Consider the following 22,784-nt stretch of genomic DNA (forward strand, 5'->3'; position numbering starts at 1 on the left):
TTTAACCTTCTTCCTAGATCTGTTTCTTCATCTTGTCTTGAAGATGAACCACATTTGTTGGTTCGAAACACGTCGACCAAAATCTTCAATGTGATTTCTTCCAATTTTTTATTATACATTAAACTAGTGTTTTCAATTCGACCACTCCTTATACTCGTACTATGATTATGACTATTACCAATGCCACCACTATTCCCTCCAAAAAGAGGCTGACTATTGTTTAACATCATATTATATGGTACCTAATGATATTTAGGATGGGCAAGGGGTATTGTTGGTGTTGGGATGACTCCACTATTAATTTAATACATCATGTCCATTATTCTTCTTAAATAGTTGGAATACAACCATCAACACATCATTAGGTTGTGCATTGTTGTTAGTATCCACATCCATGGGTTCTTTGAAGGACTAATTGAGTGTAACCTTCTTTTGTAGAGGATCTAAGCAATATGTTTGTATCCAACATCAATGTGCAATATACTTCAAGTTTGTCTTTCAAACCTCATAGATGTACCTTCACAACTATTCCTCCTCGTTGCACTGACATCCAACATCAACCCTCTTTCTTGCAACCATTGGCTAGCTAACTCATCCTTGTTCTTCAACTTCTTCAACCCTTGCAACCTCACCTTATTGCTTACCTTCTCATTAATCTCCTTCCACAACTTCTTGCTATGTTCCACGATTGCATGCATATAGTTAAACGACTACCATTTAGTATCTTCGCTCTCTTTGAGTCTTGTTTAGCTCTCCCATTATTCTTTGTGTTCTCTCTGATACTTATTCATTGAAACCATCATCATCATCATCAATTATCTTGACAAACCCACAACATAAGGCTTCTAAACTAACATTTTGGTTGGGTTAAAGGGTAAAAGACCCTCTTCCACCAATAACATTTTATGCGAAGTAGGAATCTTGTTTAACAACTTTCCTCGTGATTCTCATTTGAATTCCTCCTTATCTCTTCAATAATAATGGTATCCTTCTACCACAAACACAATAATGTATGCTTCCATCATTGTCTTCATCCAAAAATATATATATCAACTAATTGGGTGTTCAAACTGTCGTAATGCTACTGGATTTGGAAGGTTCCACTCAATAAATTTTTTTTTTTTTCAATCTATAACCTTGCATCTCCTCAAGTCGTTGCATTCACTCATACAAGTTTATTAGGAACTCAACCCATAAACTAACCTATTCATTCCTTGTAGCATCTCCATACAACACCATCTCTCTACAATGATTGACATTCCATCCTTGTAATGTAGCTCCATGTAAATAAACTTCCTAATCTATGCCTCAAACCAATCTTGCAACTTTGACTTAGAGAATCTCTACCTCAACCTATGGAAACTCTACACTCATGATTAAGTCCTATCAACAAAATTATTTGTCGGCACTAATTGATAGACTAGAATCCAAGTAGGAGTCCAACAAAAATCAATGTAGTCTAGTGTCAACATTGTTAATCCTTGTAACATAGAAGGTCTCACCCTTGGTACATTGTCAACACTTGTTACAAGTAGGTAGTGTCCTAGATTGATGCCAATGCAGCTAACCACAAATTAATTCATCAACAATCTAAGTTCACTCCATTACTCTTAGTTTCGCAACATTTAAAGTCATGTCATTGATTTATATACTAACCAGAAAAGAAAATTCAGACAATAACACATATACTTTATCCAAATTAACAATACAAATTCACTCTATTACTTTTGCAATATTTAGAATCATATCATTAATTTATACACTAACTAAAAAAATTCAAACAAGAACACAAAAACTTCATCCAAAATAACATAAATAAACAATATCAAACATTACCATATTATTTCATTCAAAAATAATTTCATAAATGCATAACCATTTTCAAAAAACATATAACAAAACATCATACAATATATAATTAAACCCATAATAACATAACAATAATATTAACGAACATAGTCCCAAAATCAAAACCCTAACCCCTCACATCCACAAAATTGGGGATAGTTTCCCATAAAAGCCATCAATGTTCCCCCTCTCATGTCACCTATGACATACACTTGGGGTGCCCCTTGTCCATTTTTGATGTAAATTCAACTAATCCAATGACCACAAATTCGAAAAATATTGTGAACAAAATAAAAAAATATCTGGTGAACAAGAGTACAATGGGCTAAAATTAAAGAAGAACTGGAGAATTTGAATAAATAAATAATATTTCTAGTATAGCTCGTGGAAAATAAAGTTTACTGCCAAGTCAAAAATTTGCCGTGTAACATGCCAAATTTTAAATTTGCTGCTGCATGATTATAAATAAAAGACGATGGGCGTAATTTCAAGTAAGCTGAAGCTAAAGAGACTCTCAGTCATGGCGTCTTCCTCAAAGTCGAATTTCACAGTCATGGCGACTTCCTCAAATTTCAGTCCAGCAGCGACAGGAGTTTCTTCCGTTTCAGGGAATCAACTGGTGGAATGGCAATGGCAAACCGACGACCTGCGTTGGCGTTCATACGATGCTTCATGTAGTGCAGCCATCGAGGCCGCGCATGCCCGGGGTGAGTCCTCAGTTGAGATAAGCGTCGACCAGGCTTCGACTTCCACTTGCGTTATTTACTTCCAGAGCCAAGCCCTCAGACAGGTAGGATGCTTTTCGTCAATAATTTTCACTATTCTAGAAGAATTTTGAACACATTGTAATGGTAAGGTTCAAATTAACGTGCATATTTGTTGAATGGGCCTGAGAAACGCTCCTCCACGTGGAATTTACCAAGTTTAGTCGTTCTTTCCTGTGTTTGTAATACGTGGGTTGATGAGTTTTTTCGGCGAGGGTCACTGTGATTTAAGTGAATATATACTATTAGTTTCTGAATCTTTGGTCGCATTCATGTTCCAAGCATGATCACTGGATTTCAGGTTGGCTTTACCGATCTGTAGGTTAATTTCTCAACGGATTCCCTAATCTTTCGTTCGTTTTACGTTACGGTTATAGACTTAGATTACAAGGACGGTTATGGACTTTCACCAACTATGAGGTTAATTGTGCAATAAAGAAAGTCATCCTTTGAGACTGCGATAGAAAAAATTGAAGCCAATTTTAGAAGATCTTTGGTAACTTATATATTATGACTGACTTCACCAGTTCCTTTTTTCCCGAAAGATTTTACCAGTTCTTATGTCTGTTTTACAAGATATTTCCAACTTTAGTTAGTCTTAGCGGCAAGTTTTTTCAGAGAGAAATCCATATATATAGCCGAAGCCCTCAGATTACAATATGGCTGAAGCCAGTCAGAATACGGCCGAAACCAGATTACATTAAGGTCGAAGCCAGTCAGAAATACGGCCGAAGCCAGCTATTTTTACGGCAAAGCCGTGAAGCGAGAGGTCCTCCGCAGGGATTGAACATCACTGGAAGAGAGAAAGCCATCCACCCCAGCCGTCATATCATGCACGCCCGGGTGCATCCATAGTTGCGAAGTTTAATCACAATATATTTACAAGAAAATTTGAATCTTTGATTAATTACACTCGAGAAGTACTGGCATTGGGACTGTAGGTTTTTAAGCAGCCTCGAGTTTTATTATACAAGAAATGTTCCAAACTCCCGTGTAAATCATTGTAGATGTAATGACTAAAATTTAAATTAACGTTATCAGCTCGTTGATCTGAATTGGATCGGTGAAATAACACAATTGGCTAATTGCTTTAGTTTTATGGGGATCGACAATCAAAGTTTGTGACTATGGATGAGGTAGGAGACAGGGTTGATGGTTTGAAGAGCCCTATCCCATTATGGCTGTATTCACAGTTTCATTTAACGCTGTACTCGTCATGTATGTATGGAAAAATTAAAACAGAAAAAAATAGAGTAGAAAAAAACCAAAGAGAAGAAAAAAAAACTATATTGACAAAATATAAAACATGAATGTTTTTTCCCGATATAACCAAGCGTTTCTTTTCCCACGTAACCAAGCACCTCACCCTCCAGCCCCCATAGGCAAAGGTAGGATATTCTTCAGGGATCAAAATTTGTACAACAACAAGACTCATTACAAAAATATTCTGGATAAGCACTTGTGAGTATTAAACCTGGATAGGGAGGATAACATGAATTCTTCTCCGTGAGAACCATACCCAAAGTGCCAGTTGAGAAAAGATAAAGGAGAGACCAAAGCTGAGCTTCGGGAAGCTGAGGAGTTGGGGAGGGGATGCTTAGCCTTTCAGTTAACCCGTAGCAGAGCAATTTTCCTATTTATTGCAATTTTCCTATTTATTCATGTGCAGCACAATGGGGAAGGGATTCTTTGGCTGAAATTGAGAGTTATTGCTGGCCAAATTCCCTTGTGAAGACAGAATGTACCAGAGAGCTAGAGGATATTGTAAGTTGCACATTTTCCAAGAAATAAAAGACTGAATGAAGCTAATAGAATGCTTGCTTTCCCATCTGGGTTTCCAGGTTAAATATCATGTCTATTGTATCTTGAATGGTTTTGATATTTCCCTATGTGCTTTGTTAAATTTGGTGTTAAGTTCTGTATGTGGGTTAAGGAAGCTCTTCTTTGCATTTAAAATGCTGCCTATGGTTATCTTCAAGGTTAAAATGAGTTCCTCATTGAATTCCTGTTAGTTTCGCTCAAAGTCTCTGTTCTCCATTTTTCTCTGTGAATACAACAGTTATGCAATAACCTCTGTTCATTCAATGTTGAATTTGAGATCAATAGCTGTTGCTGTTAATTAGCTGAATTTCTAATTTCGTTATTAAAGATCAGCAAATTAAGATCTCGAGACAGTTGGCACCCAAAACCAGCCTGCACGCTGTGTATTTGTCTTGCTCGAGGGTGTGCACCTCCATATGGGCTGTCTCTCTCTTTCTTGAGATGATCTTGTAGATGACATTACAACAAGAAATCAGTCTATAGTCTTCATAAGAGGAAGCAACCTGCTTTTTTGGGATAAGAGCCAAATGCATTGTGTTAAGAGACCCAGGGTTTTTTAGATCATTTGGACTTCTGCGCTAATCCGAAGAGGTCTTGTTTTAGAAACTTATTAAATCCTAGATAAAATTCTATGGTGACTTCATCAGGACCTTGGCTTTTCCCTTTTTTGAGGGAAGAAAGAATGGCAAAAATGTCTTCTTTTGTGACTTTAGCATTCAAAGACTTGTTCATATCCTTTGTAAATGCCCTTGGGAAAAGGTTAATCACTTTTAGAATTTCTTTGATAGGGCACATGAAAGGTTCGTGAAAAATCTTTCCAGAAAGGGCCATGTTGACCTTTGCCTTTATCTCGAAGGATGATGACAAGATAACCTTAAGATTTGGAATCCATGTAGTAAGTTCTAAGTAGTAAGAACCCCTCATGGCATCTCATTAGAGTTTATGTAGCCAAGACAAGAAGAATTCCATGGCCTTGGAACTTGAGGAATTGTTTCTTAAATCACGATTACATTTGGAGCACAAGCTTTGGAAAGCCTTTTGAGGGCTAGAGACTTTGGGGCACCCCCAACCCCACGTGCATTAAACCAAGAAGCAAATCATGGTGTAACTTGTTGCGGGCTTTCCTTGCTCAAATCATTCATCAGTCAACATATTGAGAAATTGTCTAAACTAATGTAAATTTGATGCAATGTAAGGTTGTCAGGATCATCCAACAAATGCACACATTAATTTTAATATTAGAATGTGTTAGACAAAATCCTCCGATATTAACAAAAAATAACAAGGAAAAATCAATCTACCTATGTAAGGGTTTAGCCTTGGAAGTAAACAAGGTGCTTAGAAGTCAAACCTCGATTGCTGCCTATCTCAACAGAGAATTCAAAAGTCGCCCAAAAATGATGGCCTAGATGGCTACACTACCTGAAGCAGTATATGAACACCAGCATAGCTCATCAATTCACCATTGCCAATACAACATCAAGTTCCCCATAGCAGAAGACATGCTTGCAGTTGCATTTTAGCATGATGCAATGAAAATCATGGGATCGATAGCTATGCTCAAATCCAAAAGCATCCTTTGCAAATTTATGCCCATCAGAGAACTTTTCTGCTATGCCCATCAGAGAACTTTTCTATCATGGATTATGGAATACTGGAAACCAGAACATAAGTTCAATCTGTCTCTCCTAGGTAGGGTTTCTTCCAGATTACTCTTGATTCAACACAAGAACTATGTTACCAGATCCTCAGGGTCTTGATGTTGGATCCACGGATCTACATTTCAGATGCCGATACGGATCCATCCAGATCTTGTAGGATCTGCCATGTAAATGGATCCTTCAAACCCAGAAACAGATTATAACATGTTCTCAAACAGTGTACCGCATTCATTTACCAACATAACTTCCTCGGAATTTTTAGATTTTAAGACAGATTTCAAGGAAGATTTACAAGTTGAACTATTCAGATGATGAGAATGTAGACCCATTTGTGTATATGTAGTTAGACCTAATCTAGATCATCATATCTATTGAGTGATCACTGATGAGTCACTTACAGTTATCCTTTTTGTATAAGGCATGATGCATCTGGATTTCAGTCTGCAACATTTCTCCACCATATCTGGATCCTGGCTTTTCAAAAATATGGATCCAGATCCTTATCCATATCCCTTTCCTGATAACTTAGACCGAGAAAGAGATGATTTTTTATTTAGGATCATGATTCCTCGATAGGGCTAGATTATTTAGCAAAAAAAAAATAGGGTTTGATCTTTTAGTGGAAACCCTTGCAATTATCCCTGCATGGATCAGAATTCATTTTATGCTCATCTAATTCTACTATTCTAGAACAAATATTGTTTTAAGCTTACTGGGGATGGGCTGAGAACAGTTATAAAAGCTTCCCAAGCTACTATTAAAAGGAATCTTGCAACCTATGCTGACATTTGCGTAAATATGTACCTAGGCACACTAATCCATGATTTAATCTCACGCAGACTTGAAGAAAAGTTGCACAAGCAAAGCTTAAATTATGAACATGGTCACTTGGAAAACAAATGCCAGTTCAAACCCTAAAAAGAACAAAGAAAATTAGAGGCAAAAAGGGGAGAAGAGACCTAAGTCTCTAAAATCCAAAGTAAACAAAGAAAATTGGAAACCTACTGGAGTGATACAAACACAGAATCATTTTGCAGCTTCAGAGGTAGAGGCTAAACCAGAAAATGAAAACTCCCAATCTAGCCTTAGATGGAACAAGGAATCCATTGGACACACAATCCTTTGGGATTTTGTGTTTGTAAATAAGTAAAAAATGAAGAGTTGTAGGTGGATAGGAAGAGTCTCTCAAACCTTGGAAGATGGAACCAAAGGTCATTTCCAATATACCATATACCAATCTATGTTAATGCAATAGATATCAAGATTGGAGTTATCCATGCAGCCTGACAATGGTATCAAAGTTAGAATAATTTGAAACTCCATGATTCCAGCATGCAGAAATGCCTTTGCAGTTTATTCCTTCTGAGGTCTATCTCCCTCTAGGTACTATGGTAGCTGTGCATTTATAAGCCTGAGTTCCTTCATTCTTCGTGCCTGACGTTACTCATATTGTGCGTTTCCAAGAAATCCACAGCTCTGCTCATCTCCATAATTTCTTCTCCTTGTGTAGTCCATCTCTCTCCCAACAGTTTCACACCTCTACCACTAAATAGTCCAGAAACCCTACTCAGCTCTGGTTATTCCAGTCCTGCAGCTCAGCTTCCTTTTGTGCTAAATCATATCAAACTGCACACTCTTACCCTTTGTCTGAACCCTCAAACTCCATAACTCCTCTCCAGAATCATGTTTTTACCCTCAACTTGGCTCTCTAATGTTGGTTCTCTCTCTCTTCAACTTCATCCTGACTCCTATCTCAATGCCACATCTCCCATAGTACTTTCGACCCTAGGTGACATTGTGTCTGAAATTTGAAGTGGCAATAACGTCAACACTTGAAGTTGGCCAGACCAACAAAACTCATAGGAGAAAGATTACTCAACAAACCTAGTTGGGTTGGCAATCTCATAGGAGACAGATCAGTGAACAAATTTTTTTGAAAGGCTCAACTTGGCCTGTAAATCTACTGAGGAGCTCATGCTGGTGCCAGACCCAAACCTAGTGAAGCAATTGAGGATTTGATGGGAACACTCGCATTTGCTTTACATTGGTTGAGGGGCTCTCTAGTTGGGAAGAAGCAATCATTGACATGACCAATGCTACTTCCCAAAGCATCTAATGGTTGTATTACTACCTTATCCATTTCATTTCTTTCCTGTGTCACTACTATTACTGAACAATATCGAATACTGAGGGTTCTGTAGACCATTGGTGCAGGACTTCCACAACTTTAATAAATTCAAGTACCAGTTGCAGCAAAATGCATTTCCCACATCTCAAGAAACCTCTTTTATGAGAGAAAAGGAGACTCAAAACCATCATTCAATACAATGTGCAGCTCAAAACCATGGGCCTTCATACCACAAGCTCTCAAACCATGAGCTGTTTACAAAAATGAATAACTCATCCTAGGGATTCTCAACAAGGAGATTATTTTACAATGAAGTATTTCAAAAAAGCCCTTAAAAAGTAAGTGCATTGCAAATCAATGTGGCACAAGTTGTGCCCCTTCCTCGAATTAATGTTTTCATCAGCCATGTGTACAAAGTGGATGTTGACACTTATCTTCTTCAATGTTGGAGCTGATGTGCAGGGGAAGAACTCCTTTTCCATAAATGGAACGGAGGTAAAGGGAATAGGTTGGTTTCCATGAATGGAATGGAGGTGAAGGGAATAGGGTGGAAAGTGTTATGTATGAATTAGGATATGAAGCACTAGCTTAGTAAGTCAGCTAGTAGCACACCTTAAACATGAGAGATGACACACTTTGTTCGTATACTGCTTCAGGCAGTGTAGCCATCTAGGCCATCATTTTTGGGCAACTTTGGGCTTGAATTCTTTGTTGAGATAGGCAGCAATTGAGGTTTGACTTCTAAGCACCTTGTTTACATCCAAGGCTAAACCCTTACATAGGTAGATTGATTTTTCCTTATTATTTTTTGTTAATATCAGAGGATTTTGTCTAACACATTCTAATACTAAACTTAATGTGTGCATTTGTTGGATGATCCTGACAACCTTACATCGCATCAAATTTAAATTAGTTTAGACAATTTCCCAATATGTTGATTGATGAATGATTTGGAGAGGGTTACTGGAATTGACGTGAATCATACAAGAGTTGCTTGTATAATTCATTAGACAACCATGATCACTAGATTTCAGTTTAACTTTACCATATCTTAGGTTGATTTCACAATGGATTCCCTATGTTTGTCTCATTTTATGTACGACTTTGGACTCCGGGTTAGATTACAACGATGGCTATGATCTTACACCAACTACGAGGTTAATTTATCAAGATCATCCTTGACCCACAATAATATGAATTGAAGTCAATTTTTGAAGACTTTCTAAATATTTGGTCAATGTTATATCATATTTTCTAACCCTGAAAAAGTTGTAACATCTATTCAAAGCATGAAAGGAAGATATATTTTTTGTGCTACCACACTACTGGAACCAAAATCCAGAAAAGTCAAAAGCCTAGTAAACTTTCTTTCTTTTTTCCAGTGAAAAGAAGATGCCAGCAAACAACAAACAGCGTTCTTATACTGTCCACTATAGTATTCCATACAACCCTTACAGTCCACATTAATATGTTGAATTATGGGAGCAACAGAGCTTTCAAAACTGCCCAATCATGCAAAATGATTGCAAACATTTTAAGAACTGGACTAACAAGACTTTACTAACTAGAGTCTAAAAGTTGATGAGAATCTATTCTTGAATTCATGCAATTCCTAGGAATCTTCAGCAGTCCTTTTTTGTTTCTAGGTAACATATCCTGGTGAAAAACCCTGAGCACTTCCCTTCATTTTGATGGCACTTCTTCTAGACAATAATAACTTTGGTGCTGTCAGCTCCACATAGCTTTTATGCCAGAACCCAGACCAGCATTAAACTTTATATAGTGTTAATCTGAAAAGTTTAAAATCATAAAATGCCTCCAGCACTACCAGAGTCTCAATGGGACTGGGGAACCCCACTGAAAACACCCTGAGCTCATGACTTGTCAATTGTCAGTTCTTCCACTACCCTAGGGACACTTTGAGGAGCTGTGTCCCTGATACCAGACGCAATAGATTGTACCTGAGCTAGGACCTGGAAGGAAGGGATATGCTTGTCCTCAAATATCTAGGCATTTCTGGATAACTATATCCCCCATATAAGAAGACAAGGCAGTGCTCAAGGATCCTTAAGTTCTTTTTCAGAGAACCATTGTCTTAAGCATGCTTCCACTGAGACCTTCTTCCTTACATTTTGAAAATCTGTTATTGTCCCTGCTTCTCTTGACAACTGGCTTGAACAAGGACAGTGAACTAGTGAGTTCTTCTTGGATCTCCATCCATGACTGCTTGCCCTATGCTATATCATATTATCTTAACCTTTGGTTAATTTTACCAGCTCTTATGTTTGTTTTACAAGAAATTTTCCAATCACTACATAAAATCAGCTACAAGTACAATTGCTAAAATCTAGAATGGTTTGCTGCCAAGAAGGCTAGAATCACTTAATTAGGAAGCTAGAAAGATTGAAGCCAATCCAAAGAATGAAGGACACAGAGCCAATTATGCATAACTTATAAATAAAGATTCCCCACTTCAACTTCAATAAAGTAATTGAGCCACTTGAATGGTTTAGTAAGCTTAAGGTAATCCTTGGTCACAATAATGTAGCAAATGATCACGAAAGAGTGCAAATAACACTAAAAGACATGGAAGGATCAAATATCATTTTGAGGAATATATTATTGAAGGTCCAGAATAAACTTACTATATATTTCAAGGAAAATATTGACAAGCATAAGCTGGGACCTGGAAAACTCTAACAAACTCGGCAAATAACTCAAAAAACTCTGAAAAAATCTAAAACTTTGAGAGAAATTAGCGATATTTCCAACACTTGACAAGGATTCAGATGGGGTTCAAGATGGTTGGAAAGTAATAATATAATTTTCAAACCCATTGAGGACTACTAATGTGAATAATGATAATTATGTTGAGAGAAAATTGTTGATATTAAGAGTAGAGTATTACTTCCTAACCCTAACGGAAAAAACCCAAACCCTCTTGTCCTCATGATAATCCATGTGAAAAACTGGAGAAGTCATGCAAAAAGTATTTGGAATTAGGGGAAGTCAATCCAAGGGCACTGCAAGTCTCTTTTGTCACTATGACAACATCAGGAAGCTTGGATGCTTTTAAGACCCCTTAATAAATTTGGGTGCTTATAAAGTTTGATCTATACATGACCCTGTGCAGTTTAGATAAGAAATATGTTAAATATGTAACACTTCATTTTGATACAAATGGGAAGTTCTCAAATAGTATGCCAGGGCATAGATACATACGATTTCAAGTAATATAAGATGCTGATTCAAAGTTGTAGACTATACCTTGAAAGGATTCTCTTATGTCATAGATATAGATACATACAATTTCAAGTAGTATAAGATGCTGATTCAAAGTTGTATACTATACCTTGAAAGGATTCTCTTATGTCATAGATATAGGAGATGTCTTGTTTAACATTTGGCAGTGGATCTGTGCATACACCTCATAATTATGTACAAAGCTTCACCTCGTTCAAATAGAATGAGTATATAAAATAAGATAATCTGGATTCTGGATTGTGCACTGTGTTGTTGCCTGCACAGGGTGCCAATTGCTAGGGCCTGTATGGCCTTGTCAAATTTCTATTATGGGATATGGAACAACAATGACATTGTGGTCTCTTGGAACTTTGAAGTATGAATAGCTCCCCTGAGCCAGCATTGATCTAGAACCAAGGGCCACATTAACAACAGTTTGTCTCTTGGTACCTCTCCTAGAAGGGAGTACCTGGAGGAAGGAAGTGATCAACCCACTGGAGTCTGGTCTATGGGGTGGCCAGAGAATCTGGGACTGAAATCTGAGGGCTTCTTGAATATATATAGAACCAGGCAATGCTGGTTGCAGAATCATAAGAATTGGAAAGGTTTTGAGACACCCGTGACCCTAAACAGAAAATGGAACCAACTTTAGATCTTATAATAAATGGGGCAACAAAAAAGCTAATGCTTGAGTCTCAACCTATTCAAGATGGCGCAGCTGGCGGATGATTAAAGGCCTAGGACTTAAGAAGTCCAAGATAGTAAGTTCATGCCATTTGACCTTTTATCACACAGTCGTCCTCCCAAGAAGTTGACACAAACCTCTTTGAGGACTCTGAATTAAAGTGGGTATCCTTCAAAAGCTGGCAAATAAGGGGCATTAACTCCAGCAAAAGATTCTCTCTGACCTGCAATAAATGTTGATTTTTCATAAGATCTTTTAAATCAATAATTACTTCTTATGATGCCTTTAGTTACCCTTTTTCTTTTATTCATATTTATCATAAAACAACTACATAGAAGATCTCAACAGTAGCAACTAAATGCCAGTAGGATCATAAAGAGAGCCAAACAAGAACACAAACATTTATCCTGGGAAAACCCCACATGGGGGAAAACCCAACAACCTATTCCTTAGAGAAATTCTTCAGTTCAACAAGAGACACACCTAGATCTTCTACTCAAACACAAGGTCAAACAGACCAGCGAAATAGACTTGGTCAAACCTGGTCCAACAGCCTCCTAGTCAAGTCAAACAGCTGCTCAAGAATCTCGTCCTGATTTGATCTTCAAGGGCAGAAATTTGACCTGCCTCTGCACCCAAGAGACTTAGTCCTGCTGCCTTATGTCTCAAAAAAAGAATTTCAGCCCTCTTCTGCAGTAGTAAGAATTTGGATCTGTTGCCCTGAGATGCCCAGAAGTTTGACCTCTGATTTGTCCTTGCTCTGCCTTAGATTTATCCAAAGTGCAGCCTCAGATTCGTCTTGTTCTCTGCCTCAGAAGGTCCCATTTGCTTGAAGAGGAGAGATCTGAAATTGTGCTTCTTAGGAGGAGGTCACTTCTGGCTGGCGCAATGGGTGCCACTTGACTGGAGCCGACTTGACTAGGAGGGTTGACTTGGCTTGTTTGGGAGCCAAAAATTCAAATATTAATTTTTTTTTTTTTTCTTTTTGAAATGGACATGAAGAACACGCCTTATATTTTCTCTTTTGACAATAGCATGATTAACATGCTTTATATTTAATATATATGTATACATCAAGGGCTAAAATATTAATTATGAAAACTGACCATTGCTCCAAAATTCAACAATAAATTCATTGAACCTGCATGTGTACACTTCAATTCAGTGAAAAATAAATCCAAATATACAATAAGAACTTCTTAAAATGTGGTAAAACTTAGTGATGTGCAATTGGACTTCTCAGGTCTGCAACAGAAACACATTGAAAACAGTAAAACTACTCTGCAGTCTGCAACTTTTGACCCTTTGCATCTCTGAAGTTCTACACCCGAAATCAGTGAATAAACTTAAAAAACAGCAAATGAACTCAAACACATGAGTATTAAGTTTTAAGATCTTTACTGATGTTGGTAACTTTTGAGAATACTGTCATCTTGAAGAGATAACAATATACAAAGAGATGTAGAGTAATGTCTCATCTTTGTTTGGAAATTTATTCACTGCAAAAGATACTAACTGTAAATAATCATTCTTGTAGGTCAATCTCAGAACTCAGTGGCAGCGGATGGTAAGTAGGCATGCCATAGGGCAAGGTTCAACTGCCATTTGGCAATGGTGGGAAGCAGAGAGTAACTGTTGGCGTAGATATGATCACCAACTGGCTTCAAAATTTGAGACGGCATGGCTTGAGTCTAGAGCCAGCCAACAAAGTAATAAGCTAGATTGCCCAGCTGGCGTATTATTTAAAGTAAATGGTCAAGATTATTCTCTGTCATTTGAAGCAGATGGAATGCAATACAATGTAAATGATTCATGTTATAGGAGTGTTCGAAGATGCATATATCTCCCAAATCAACAGCCATCATCGTCAGAGTCACCAGCTATGGAACAATGCCATTCTTTGAATGCAAGTACAGTTTCACTGGACCAGTCGAGGAGTAATAAATCAGAGCAGCCCAACACATCAAAGGATGAACATTCTTACCTGATTGCATGTCCAAACCCTAATGACGGGGAAAATTGTTCAGTGTGTCTTAGCAGTTTGCAAGAAAAAGAAGCTGTAGAGTTGGCTAAATGTCACCATTTTTTTCATAGAGAATGCATCACACAATGGTTTAAAACTCGTCCTTCTTGTCCAGAATGTTTGACAATCTATGGTGTGATTACGGGTACACAGCCTCCAGGTGACATGACCATCCGATACATTCCAGTTAAAAGGCAAAAGGGTCGGGTTGGCCTTGAGGGATATCCAGGCGTTGATATCATTGAAATCACTTATACATTTCCAGATGGAATTCAGGTATTTATGATTTAAATTTTATGGTGACTTGAGGTTACAAATAATGCAGAAGTTTAGTGTTCTTTGAGCTTTGCCTGTTCTGGTTTATGGTTGCTTTTAGGGTTGGAATAGGACAGATGAAACCGGTTGATGTATTTTAGGTCTAAAAGTATTACTTGGTCATCATTGTTACTATCCTTACTGATATATTTATTGTTTTGAACAGAATGCTAGGGTATGGTAGGTAAACTATCGATGTATGATATTCTAATATAATGTTATTAGTCACACTGTGACAGGGATGAGTTGTTTAATCAGATGTTTGGATCCTGTTGTTATCCTTGACCTGCTCTATCCCCCATGGCTGAACGATGGTTTTTTTTTTTGTCGTACTGTGATGTTGCTGGTATCTGCTAGGAGCATAAAAGGCTCATGAACTCAGAAGCTGGCAGTATGCCTGTGCTTTGATACCACTCTAACAATTGAAGGAAATTTGTGCCCTAATTTTTTCCCTAAGCAGCTAGGGTTTTCACTCAAATTCTTCTTCTGCTCAGAAAATGAAACAAATATTCCAGCAAAACAGTTCAGATATAACAAATCACATAGTGCAAGTTTATACATTCAATAATCCAATAGTGCTAACACAATCTGAATTCAATTATCTTGGTTAACCAGTTTGATTACAATCCTAAAAAATTTTAATTCTGAATTCGACAGAGCTTAATAACTAACCACTGTACTCTATTGATTGATCCCAACTACTCTATACTGTTTCTGCGATTCTTACTAGGAGGCTTCAGGATGAAATCCTCAACCTGTTACAGAGAGTAACTACAATATTGATTTAACTCAGGAAGTGTTTGTGAGCTACTTCAGGTGGATAGTAAAGTAACTAGAAGGATAATTGAGCTCTGATTTTGCTTAGAATTCTTTGAAAGATTTGTAATCAGGAACTCCTGAACCTTCTTTAGGAATTGCGGCCTGCTCTAGCCCTACATCCAGCCTCAATGAGATTGCGGTCTGGCTTGAAAGCTCTTCTCTTCATGCTAATACAACTGTGCTGGCTCACAGAATGGCTTTACACAGATTCGTCCACTATCCCAGCCTCCGAACTCTCCAAAAGAGTTATGGCCCACATCAGATGTGCTTCTTGTTTGCCGCAGGATAACTTCGCATGGTTTCAAGGTCTCAGAAATTTCTGGTCTGATCAGGAGTTTGCCTTAGGAAGTCTCAGCCTATCTCAAAATGACATCACTACCTTACAAAGCTACTTTGCTGCTTCAGAGTCTTAAATCTGATCATGAGCTAGCCTCAGAAAATTTCGTTTAATCCCAAGAGACTTGACTTGCTGCTTCTTAGATAGAGAATTCCCTGTGCCAGAACAAAGTAAAAAAAATAGAAAATAGGACTAACTAGGGTGGAATCTTTCACCGCCCTTAGAGCTATAGCTCAAGAGAACAGATGATTTGATCCACAATTTGATGATGCCTCATTTGATCTCAACCCTCTTCTATTTATAGGTTTTCCATGGGCTCCAAAATATGAGAGGTTGTGTGTGCAAGTCCTAATTTAGCCCCAGCCGACCCAATTTTTTCTCAATGTTGCCACAACATAAGAAGAATTGGGGTTTACACCTTTAACAAAACTATAGCCTATGGGGTCGGAAAAGCTAATTCGTCCTCAATTAACCATCAATTTGGCGAGGAAATTACAGTCCCCCCTTCTTGAAATTGCTTGCCCTCAAGCAATTGCAGATTGGGATGCTATACAACTCGTTCTCCTTCCCATGTGGTGTCTTCTTTTGGAAGAATCTTCAATCTAATAAGATATTTTGAAATTATGTTAGCTCTTAGTTTCTTTTCTCGTACTGCCGTGATTGTCTCTAGAATTAACTCCAGTTGTCCTTCATCCAAATGGGGCAGTTCAATAGTAGTGACCTGCTTCCGGACAACCTTCTTGAGACAGGAAACATGGAAGACATTATGAATTTTGCTTTCCTTTGGCAATTCTAACTAATACGCCACCTCTCCTATTGTTATGAGAACTTTGTAGGGTCCATAAAAGCTCTACTTCAGCATTTCTGCACCGTTCTTCTGGAGTGTAGATTGCCTATATGGTTGCAATCTCAGAAATACAAGGTCTCCTACCTCAAAAATGTGTTTTGTTCGGTGGTGGTTTTGTACATCTTTTGCCGATTTCATGCAGCCTGCATGTTTTTGTTTTGAGAATATCCTGGCTTTCTTGTATCCAATCTTTAGCTAATGGGGCTCTGCTGTCTCCAAAGTCATGTCAAGAAAGGATGGGGCATCATAACCATACAGTGTTCTGAAAGGTGTCACCTCAATAGACATGATAAGTAGTATTGCAACAATGCTCCCCCAGGTATAGCCATTTGATCCATGCCTGCTGCTGACCATTCACGTAGTTATGTAAGTATCCCTCAATCCATTTGTTCACGATCTCTGTCTGACCATTTATTTGCGGATGATAGTTGGTGCTTGTGGTTAGTTCTGTCTTGACTAACCTGAAGAGTTCTTGCCAAAATGGCTCCATAAATTTGCTATCTTGATCATTGACTATATTTTTAGGCAGTCTGTGAAGCTAAAAACTTCCTTCAAGAAAAGTTTTGCTACTTGTTTGGTCAAATAATCAGTTGGAATCACAAAGAAATGGGCAAATTTTGTCAACCTGTCAACCACTATATAGATGTAATCTTTGCCTTGTGCTTTGGGTAGGCTTGTAATGAAGTCCATTGAGATGCTATCCCAATCTTGTTTGGTAAAGGTTGGAGTAAATTTGCAGGATAAGAGGGCTCAAACATTTTTTGTTGGCATGTCATCATTCCTTAATGCATTTTAATATGTCATCTTTGTGACCTTTCCATGAGAATCATTCCCTTGATCTGTCGGTAAGTTTTGAAGAATTCCTGGTGCCTAGCTGATGATATGTCAGGTGCAACCTTCAAAATTTTCTTCTTAAGTAAGTATATCCTGTCCTTATAGTAAATAATGTCGTTAACTATCTTATACTTGTCATCATGGATGAGTTTGTCCATTAGAGCATTACTGAATTTATTCTTGGAATATTCTTGGGTCATGGTTACCGCTACCTTTAGTGGTGGTCTTTTTGTTTCCAGGAACGTTTGGGTTTCTTAGGAGTTGAGCCATTAGCTGATTGATTTGCTGCTGTCCTTGATCTAATACCGGAGCTATATCCTGTTGTCCTTGCTGTAATATGCCAGTCATTTGCTGCTGCCCTTGGGATATTTGCATTAAGTAAGATGCTAGGATCATGTTCTCCTTGCCCTGCTCTATCCCCCATGGCTGAACGATGGATGTTTCTTTTTTTCTTACTGTGACGTTTCTGGTATTTGTTGGAAGCATACAAGGCTCATGAACTTGCAAGTTGGTGGGATGCTTGTGCTTTGATACCAATGTAACAATTAAAGGAAATATGTGCCCTAATTTTTTCCCTAAGCAGCTAGGGTTTTCTCCCAAATTCTTCTTCTGCTCAGAAAATGAAACAAGTATTCCAACAAAGCTGTTTAGATAACAATGATCCTGGTGAACAAGTTCCATTGCAATTCTAAATAATTTTTAATTATGAACTTGACAGAGCTTACTAACTAACCACTGACTCTATTGATTTATCCCAACTACTCTATATTGTTTATGCGATTCTGACTAGGGAGCTTCAGGATGAAACCCTTGACCTGTTGCAAAGAGTAACCACAATGTTGTTTTAACTCAGGAAGGGTTTCCAAGCTGCTTCTGGTGGACAGTAAAGTAACTAGAAGGATAATTGAGCTCAGATTTTGCTTAGAATTCTTCAAAAGATTTGTCATCAGGTCTCCCGAACCTTCTTTAGGAATTGCGGCCTGCTGCAGCCCTTTGTCCAACCTCGATGAGGGTGCGGCCTGCTCCAGCCCTTTGTCCAACCTTGATGAGGGTGTGGTCTGGCTTGAAAGCTCTTATCTTCACGCTAATACAACTGTGTTGGATCACAGAATGGCTATCAACAGAATTGTCCACTATCTCGGCCTTAGAACTGTCCAGAACAGTTGCGGCCCACTTCAGACGTTCTTCTCCTCTGCCACAGGATAACTTCACATGTTTTAAAGGCCTCAGAAATTTCCGGTCTGATCAGGAGTTTGCTTCTGGAAATCTTAGCCAGTCTCAAAATGACATCACTACCTTACAAGACTAATTTGCTGCCTCAGAGTCTTAAATCTGATCATGAACTTGCCTCAGAAAAAACTTGGTTTAATCCCAATAGATTTGTCTTGACTTGTTGTTTCTTAGATAGAAAATTTCTTGTGCCAGAACAAAGTAAAAAAATAGAAAATAGGACTGACTAGGGTAGAATTTTTCACCACCGAAATTAGTAGGAGAAATGAGGTCTTCCATCTTAAAACCCACAGAGCTACAGCTTAAGAGAACAGATGATTTGATCCACAATTTGATGATGCCTCATTTGATCTCAACCCTCTTCTATTTATAGATTTTCCATGGGCTCCAAAATGTGAGGGGTTGTGTGTGCAACCCATAATTTAGCCCCAGCAGACCCAATTTTTGCCCAATGTTGACCCAACATAGGAAAAATTGGGGTTTTACCCCTTTAACAAGGCTATAGGCTACAGGGTTGGATAGGCTATTTCGGACTCCATTAGCCATCAATTCAGTGAGGACATACACTTCTAGGTATGTGACATGCAAAGGCAAACATATTACACGCAAAAAAACTAGATCAAACCCCAACATTCATACCAAGCGATGAGGGTAATGTGGACTTTGAATACATGAAAAACATGTCATCAATCGGAACAAACCGAACCTTGCACTCGCACTTGCACATGGGCCCAAATCCCATGGCCACATTCACTAGAAAATAGAGATTTATTCTTATTGGTAGGAAAGATCTATGATTTATCCCTTCATAGAAAGAGTAACTGAACCGAAAGGCCAATCACTCGTGCTATGAATCCTTCTTGTAAGAGCTTGCTATCCCTTGCGGGGATCACCCCTTTTGGGGGGCTGTAAAGACATAACTAAAATCAAGTTCCACCCAACCCTTAGCATGAGTCATTTTCACTTCTTTAATTCTTCCTTAAGATCACACATTGTTGCCATGTGTCCTCCTTTCAGCTAGGGCACTGAAAGCAAGCATTTCACCTTTGACCACGTCTTCTTTGTCCTTTTAGCTGGGGCCTTCCACATGCAAAGGTGTCCAATATATGATTCTATCCATTTTGTAGGAGCTCCAAAAATGTGCCAGAACAAAATGATAGTTTATCCATGTTTTTTTAATAGATGATCTTCTACACAGCACATCAATATTGTTTCTTTCCAGTGGCAAATACCATTCTCTAGGAGTGAAGTCTGCTTTAGTCGATGGTAACTGTTTGTATTTTTGATCAATCTGTTCCGGAAGTTTCTCAAAAATACAAGTATAGCATTCCTGTTGTCATCATTATGGGTTGCAGCAATAGATGAACCAAAACGTATAGGAATTTATGGAAATGAAACATACAAATAGAACGAGTTACTTATAGTGGACCTTAAGTTAGTGTTTCTGTACTAGGCTATGTAATATTAATCAACATGTGCTAACCTTTATGTTAAAGTTGCCCTGATTAAATGCCCTAAACCATCAGAAATTCCTAACCACGTTGAACTGTTGAAAATAATTAGTGGCAATTATGCCAAGAACAATATTTGTTAAGCCTACCTATGTCAAAATTTCTTAAATCACACAACGGTTCATTTCATAAACAACACTAGTCCATTTATTCCACTCGGGCCATTTTCTAATTTTTTTATTAAATTGAAAACTTTGACTAGACTGCAGAGCATCCAAATCCTGGAAACCGATACACTGGTACAATACGGGTTGCTTACTTGCCGAAGAACAAAGAAGGAGAAGAAGTTCTTGAACTCTTGAAGACTGCTTGGAATCGTCGTCTAATCTTCACTGTGGGAACATCTGTGACAACTGGAATAAGTAACACTGTCGTGTAAGTTTCATGTCTTAAACCTATGCAGTTTCTGTTTTTTTTGCTTTTTGATCAATTGTCATGCATAAATAATCATGTGCCTATTTTGAAACGTAATTTGTACAAAACTTTGGGCTGCTGTTCAATTATTCATTACAGGTCGGTTATCTTTGCATTTAAACTACAATCATCCGTCAAACTGGATGCTAAAATTTTGACGAAATTTAATCTGACATGTTTATGTTCCCATGTGCTTCTTTGCTACAAATTATCTTTTGGGTTTTGATTTAATGTTTTTTCAAGCGGTTGAACCTTGAAAATACTAAGCAGCGCTTGTATATTGATTGTGTTGGAGAAAATCTGCATTCCACATGTGGGGTAGTCATTATGCCATGTGTGTTTTTTGTAGCTGGCTTGATTTTCGTTGAACTTTGTTCATGGTAGAGGTCAAGCAAATTTTCACTTGGATGCATCAGTGGGGTTGCACATCAAAAGAAAATCACACTCAAATAGCCAATGTGATGCAATCTTACACACTCTATGCACTCTTTTGCTACATTGTGCTTCGTTTCTTGTTGTTTAAGGTTCCAATCTTTCCTGTTAGTTTGCCATTCACATTTTTTGCTTGCCCAGTGACCTCTTGCTTACCACTATCTCATGGTATCCTCATTCACCATAGATGCCTATACCACAATCAGTATTTGACGGTATCCTTGCAAACATTTTTGCACAACCTTCAGATATGATCTGTTGGGTAAAATGAAAAACACGCAAACTTATTAATTTCCAGGATGTAAAGCTGGCACTCTTGGTCATACTAGTCTGTGGACTCTATAACAAATTGAAGATTAAAGGAATCAAAATTAATTGTCTGACACAATCAAAATTAACTGTCTGACACAAGGCAAAGATTAAATGCTAGTCAAATACTCAAGTGCATGGCTCTTTTAAGTCTTTCAGCAAACTAATTCAGGCAGCTTTAGGGCAACCTGATTCAGCATTTGATTTTTGAACCTGCTATCTACTGGATATAACCGTGTGAAATGTTCATTTATGTGACTCACCTCTTAATATGGAATTGAATGGTTGTTACTTTGATTTTAGATGCTTTTTAACACAAGTTTATTGTTTGATAGTTTGATTGAAGCCCCCTTATAACGCTATTCTTTCAACTTGCATTGAAAGATTTGATTGCCTTTAATTTGTTTCCCCTAATCAAGGAACAAAAGATAGGACTGGATATCAACTCCAGCTTTTCTTCAACTTGTATGTTGTTTTGATTTTGCTGATTGTGGGTCGATGTGTTCAGCTAAATTTTCATCTTGGTTCCTTAATCTAACTCATGTTTTGGTATCTTTAGCTGGGCAGGGATCCACCATAAAACCCAAAAATATGGAGGTTCCAGTAATTATGGTTATGTAAGTGTTGTTTTCTTATATTTCTTATTAGCGAAATTTTAATCTTAATGTCTACTATGTAGTCTAATCTCTGTTCTCTCTGTATTGAGAATTGTAACCAGTTTATATATATTAGTTTGATTCAATGATATGTGATCTTTTCATTCCGAAAAGAAAATGTTGACAATATGAAGTTTGTATTTTTGCAGCCAGATGAGGGCTATTTTGACAGAGTGAAGAAAGAACTAGCCCTTGTTAATGTTATTTAAAGCGAGAGATTAATTGTTTCCAAAGTGCAGCGTTCTGGAGAGGCATTAATATTTCAGGCTCCAGGCTGCCCTATGCAAATTTTTTTGGATAAAGCTGGTTAATGTTATTGCTTAAACTTTAATTATGAAGTTAATATTCAGTGTAGGAGCTAATATTCATATTAAGTCGTTTTCCTTTGGTTAAGTGTCACTGAACCATCGATATGTTCAGTTGGTATTATGACAAGGAATATGCTAATATGGGTTGCTCTATTTAAGAATTGCATTGTAATACACATTAAATTCTGTAGCAGTGGTTCCCTTTCAATGCAATTCAAATTAATATTACCATAAACGTATATAGAAATAATAATACAATTTCTTGAAAGGTTGGTGAGTAGAGAAGAAGATGATTATTGCTGTATGATGTGAATATGAAATCACTGGACCTTGAGAAAAAATGGTTTGGAATTAATTGGTTAGCCTTATAATTTTAGTTCTATGCTTGAAAGTATTATTAAAAAGCTTTCCCGAATTTCTATTGTTTTTTATGAGTTAAAAGGTTAGGAAGGTCTGTATTGTCACAAGTATTTTGACATTGAAATTTGATGTGGCCGTAGGTAATGCATTCTAAGAGAGTGTTTTTCATCCTCTACTTTCTTAGTATCACAAAGATGATAAATTCTTTCATCCTATGGCATTTTATGAATTTTCCAATT

At 37.6% G+C, this 22,784-nt stretch overlaps 1 protein-coding gene across 2 annotated transcripts; it reads left to right on the top strand.

Annotated features, from left to right (window-relative positions):
* Positions 1–2,250: 2,250 nt before the first annotated feature.
* On the top strand, positions 2,251–22,453 carry LOC149263165 (uncharacterized). 2 transcript variants are annotated; one of them, XM_089425878.1, is made up of 5 exons: positions 2,254–2,638; positions 13,688–14,449; positions 20,269–20,441; positions 21,781–21,838; positions 22,027–22,453. In XM_089425878.1, exons 1-5 carry the CDS (start codon positions 2,324–2,326, stop codon positions 22,084–22,086), a joined length of 1,368 nt encoding a protein of 455 aa, XP_089282004.1. In that variant the 5' UTR covers positions 2,254–2,323; the 3' UTR covers positions 22,087–22,453. The 2 variants fall into 2 exon arrangements, with proteins under 2 accessions (XP_089282010.1, XP_089282004.1); XM_089425884.1 differs by lacking the exon at positions 20,269–20,441 and having other exon boundaries at positions 2,251–2,638.
* Positions 22,454–22,784: the final 331 nt, after the last annotated feature.

Source organism: Pinus tabuliformis, chromosome 6, assembly GCF_031772625.1.
Source record: "Pinus tabuliformis cultivar Carrire ecotype Pingquan chromosome 6, CPIR1, whole genome shotgun sequence".
NCBI lineage: Eukaryota > Viridiplantae > Streptophyta > Pinopsida > Pinales > Pinaceae > Pinus > Pinus tabuliformis.

What these genes read in the sequence shown, in the direction of transcription:
- LOC149263165 (XM_089425878.1), top strand. Translation starts at nt 2,324, where the DNA reads ATGGGCGTAATTTCAAGTAAGCTGAAGCTAAAGAGACTCTCAGTCATG. An exon ending in AGAGCCAAGCCCTCAGACAG is followed by an intron (nt 2,639 to 13,687) that starts GTAGGATGCTTT and finishes TCATTCTTGTAG; the next exon opens with GTCAATCTCAGAACTCAGTG. An exon ending in GTTCCAGTAATTATGGTTAT is followed by an intron (nt 21,839 to 22,026) that starts GTAAGTGTTGTT and finishes GTATTTTTGCAG; the next exon opens with CCAGATGAGGGCTATTTTGA.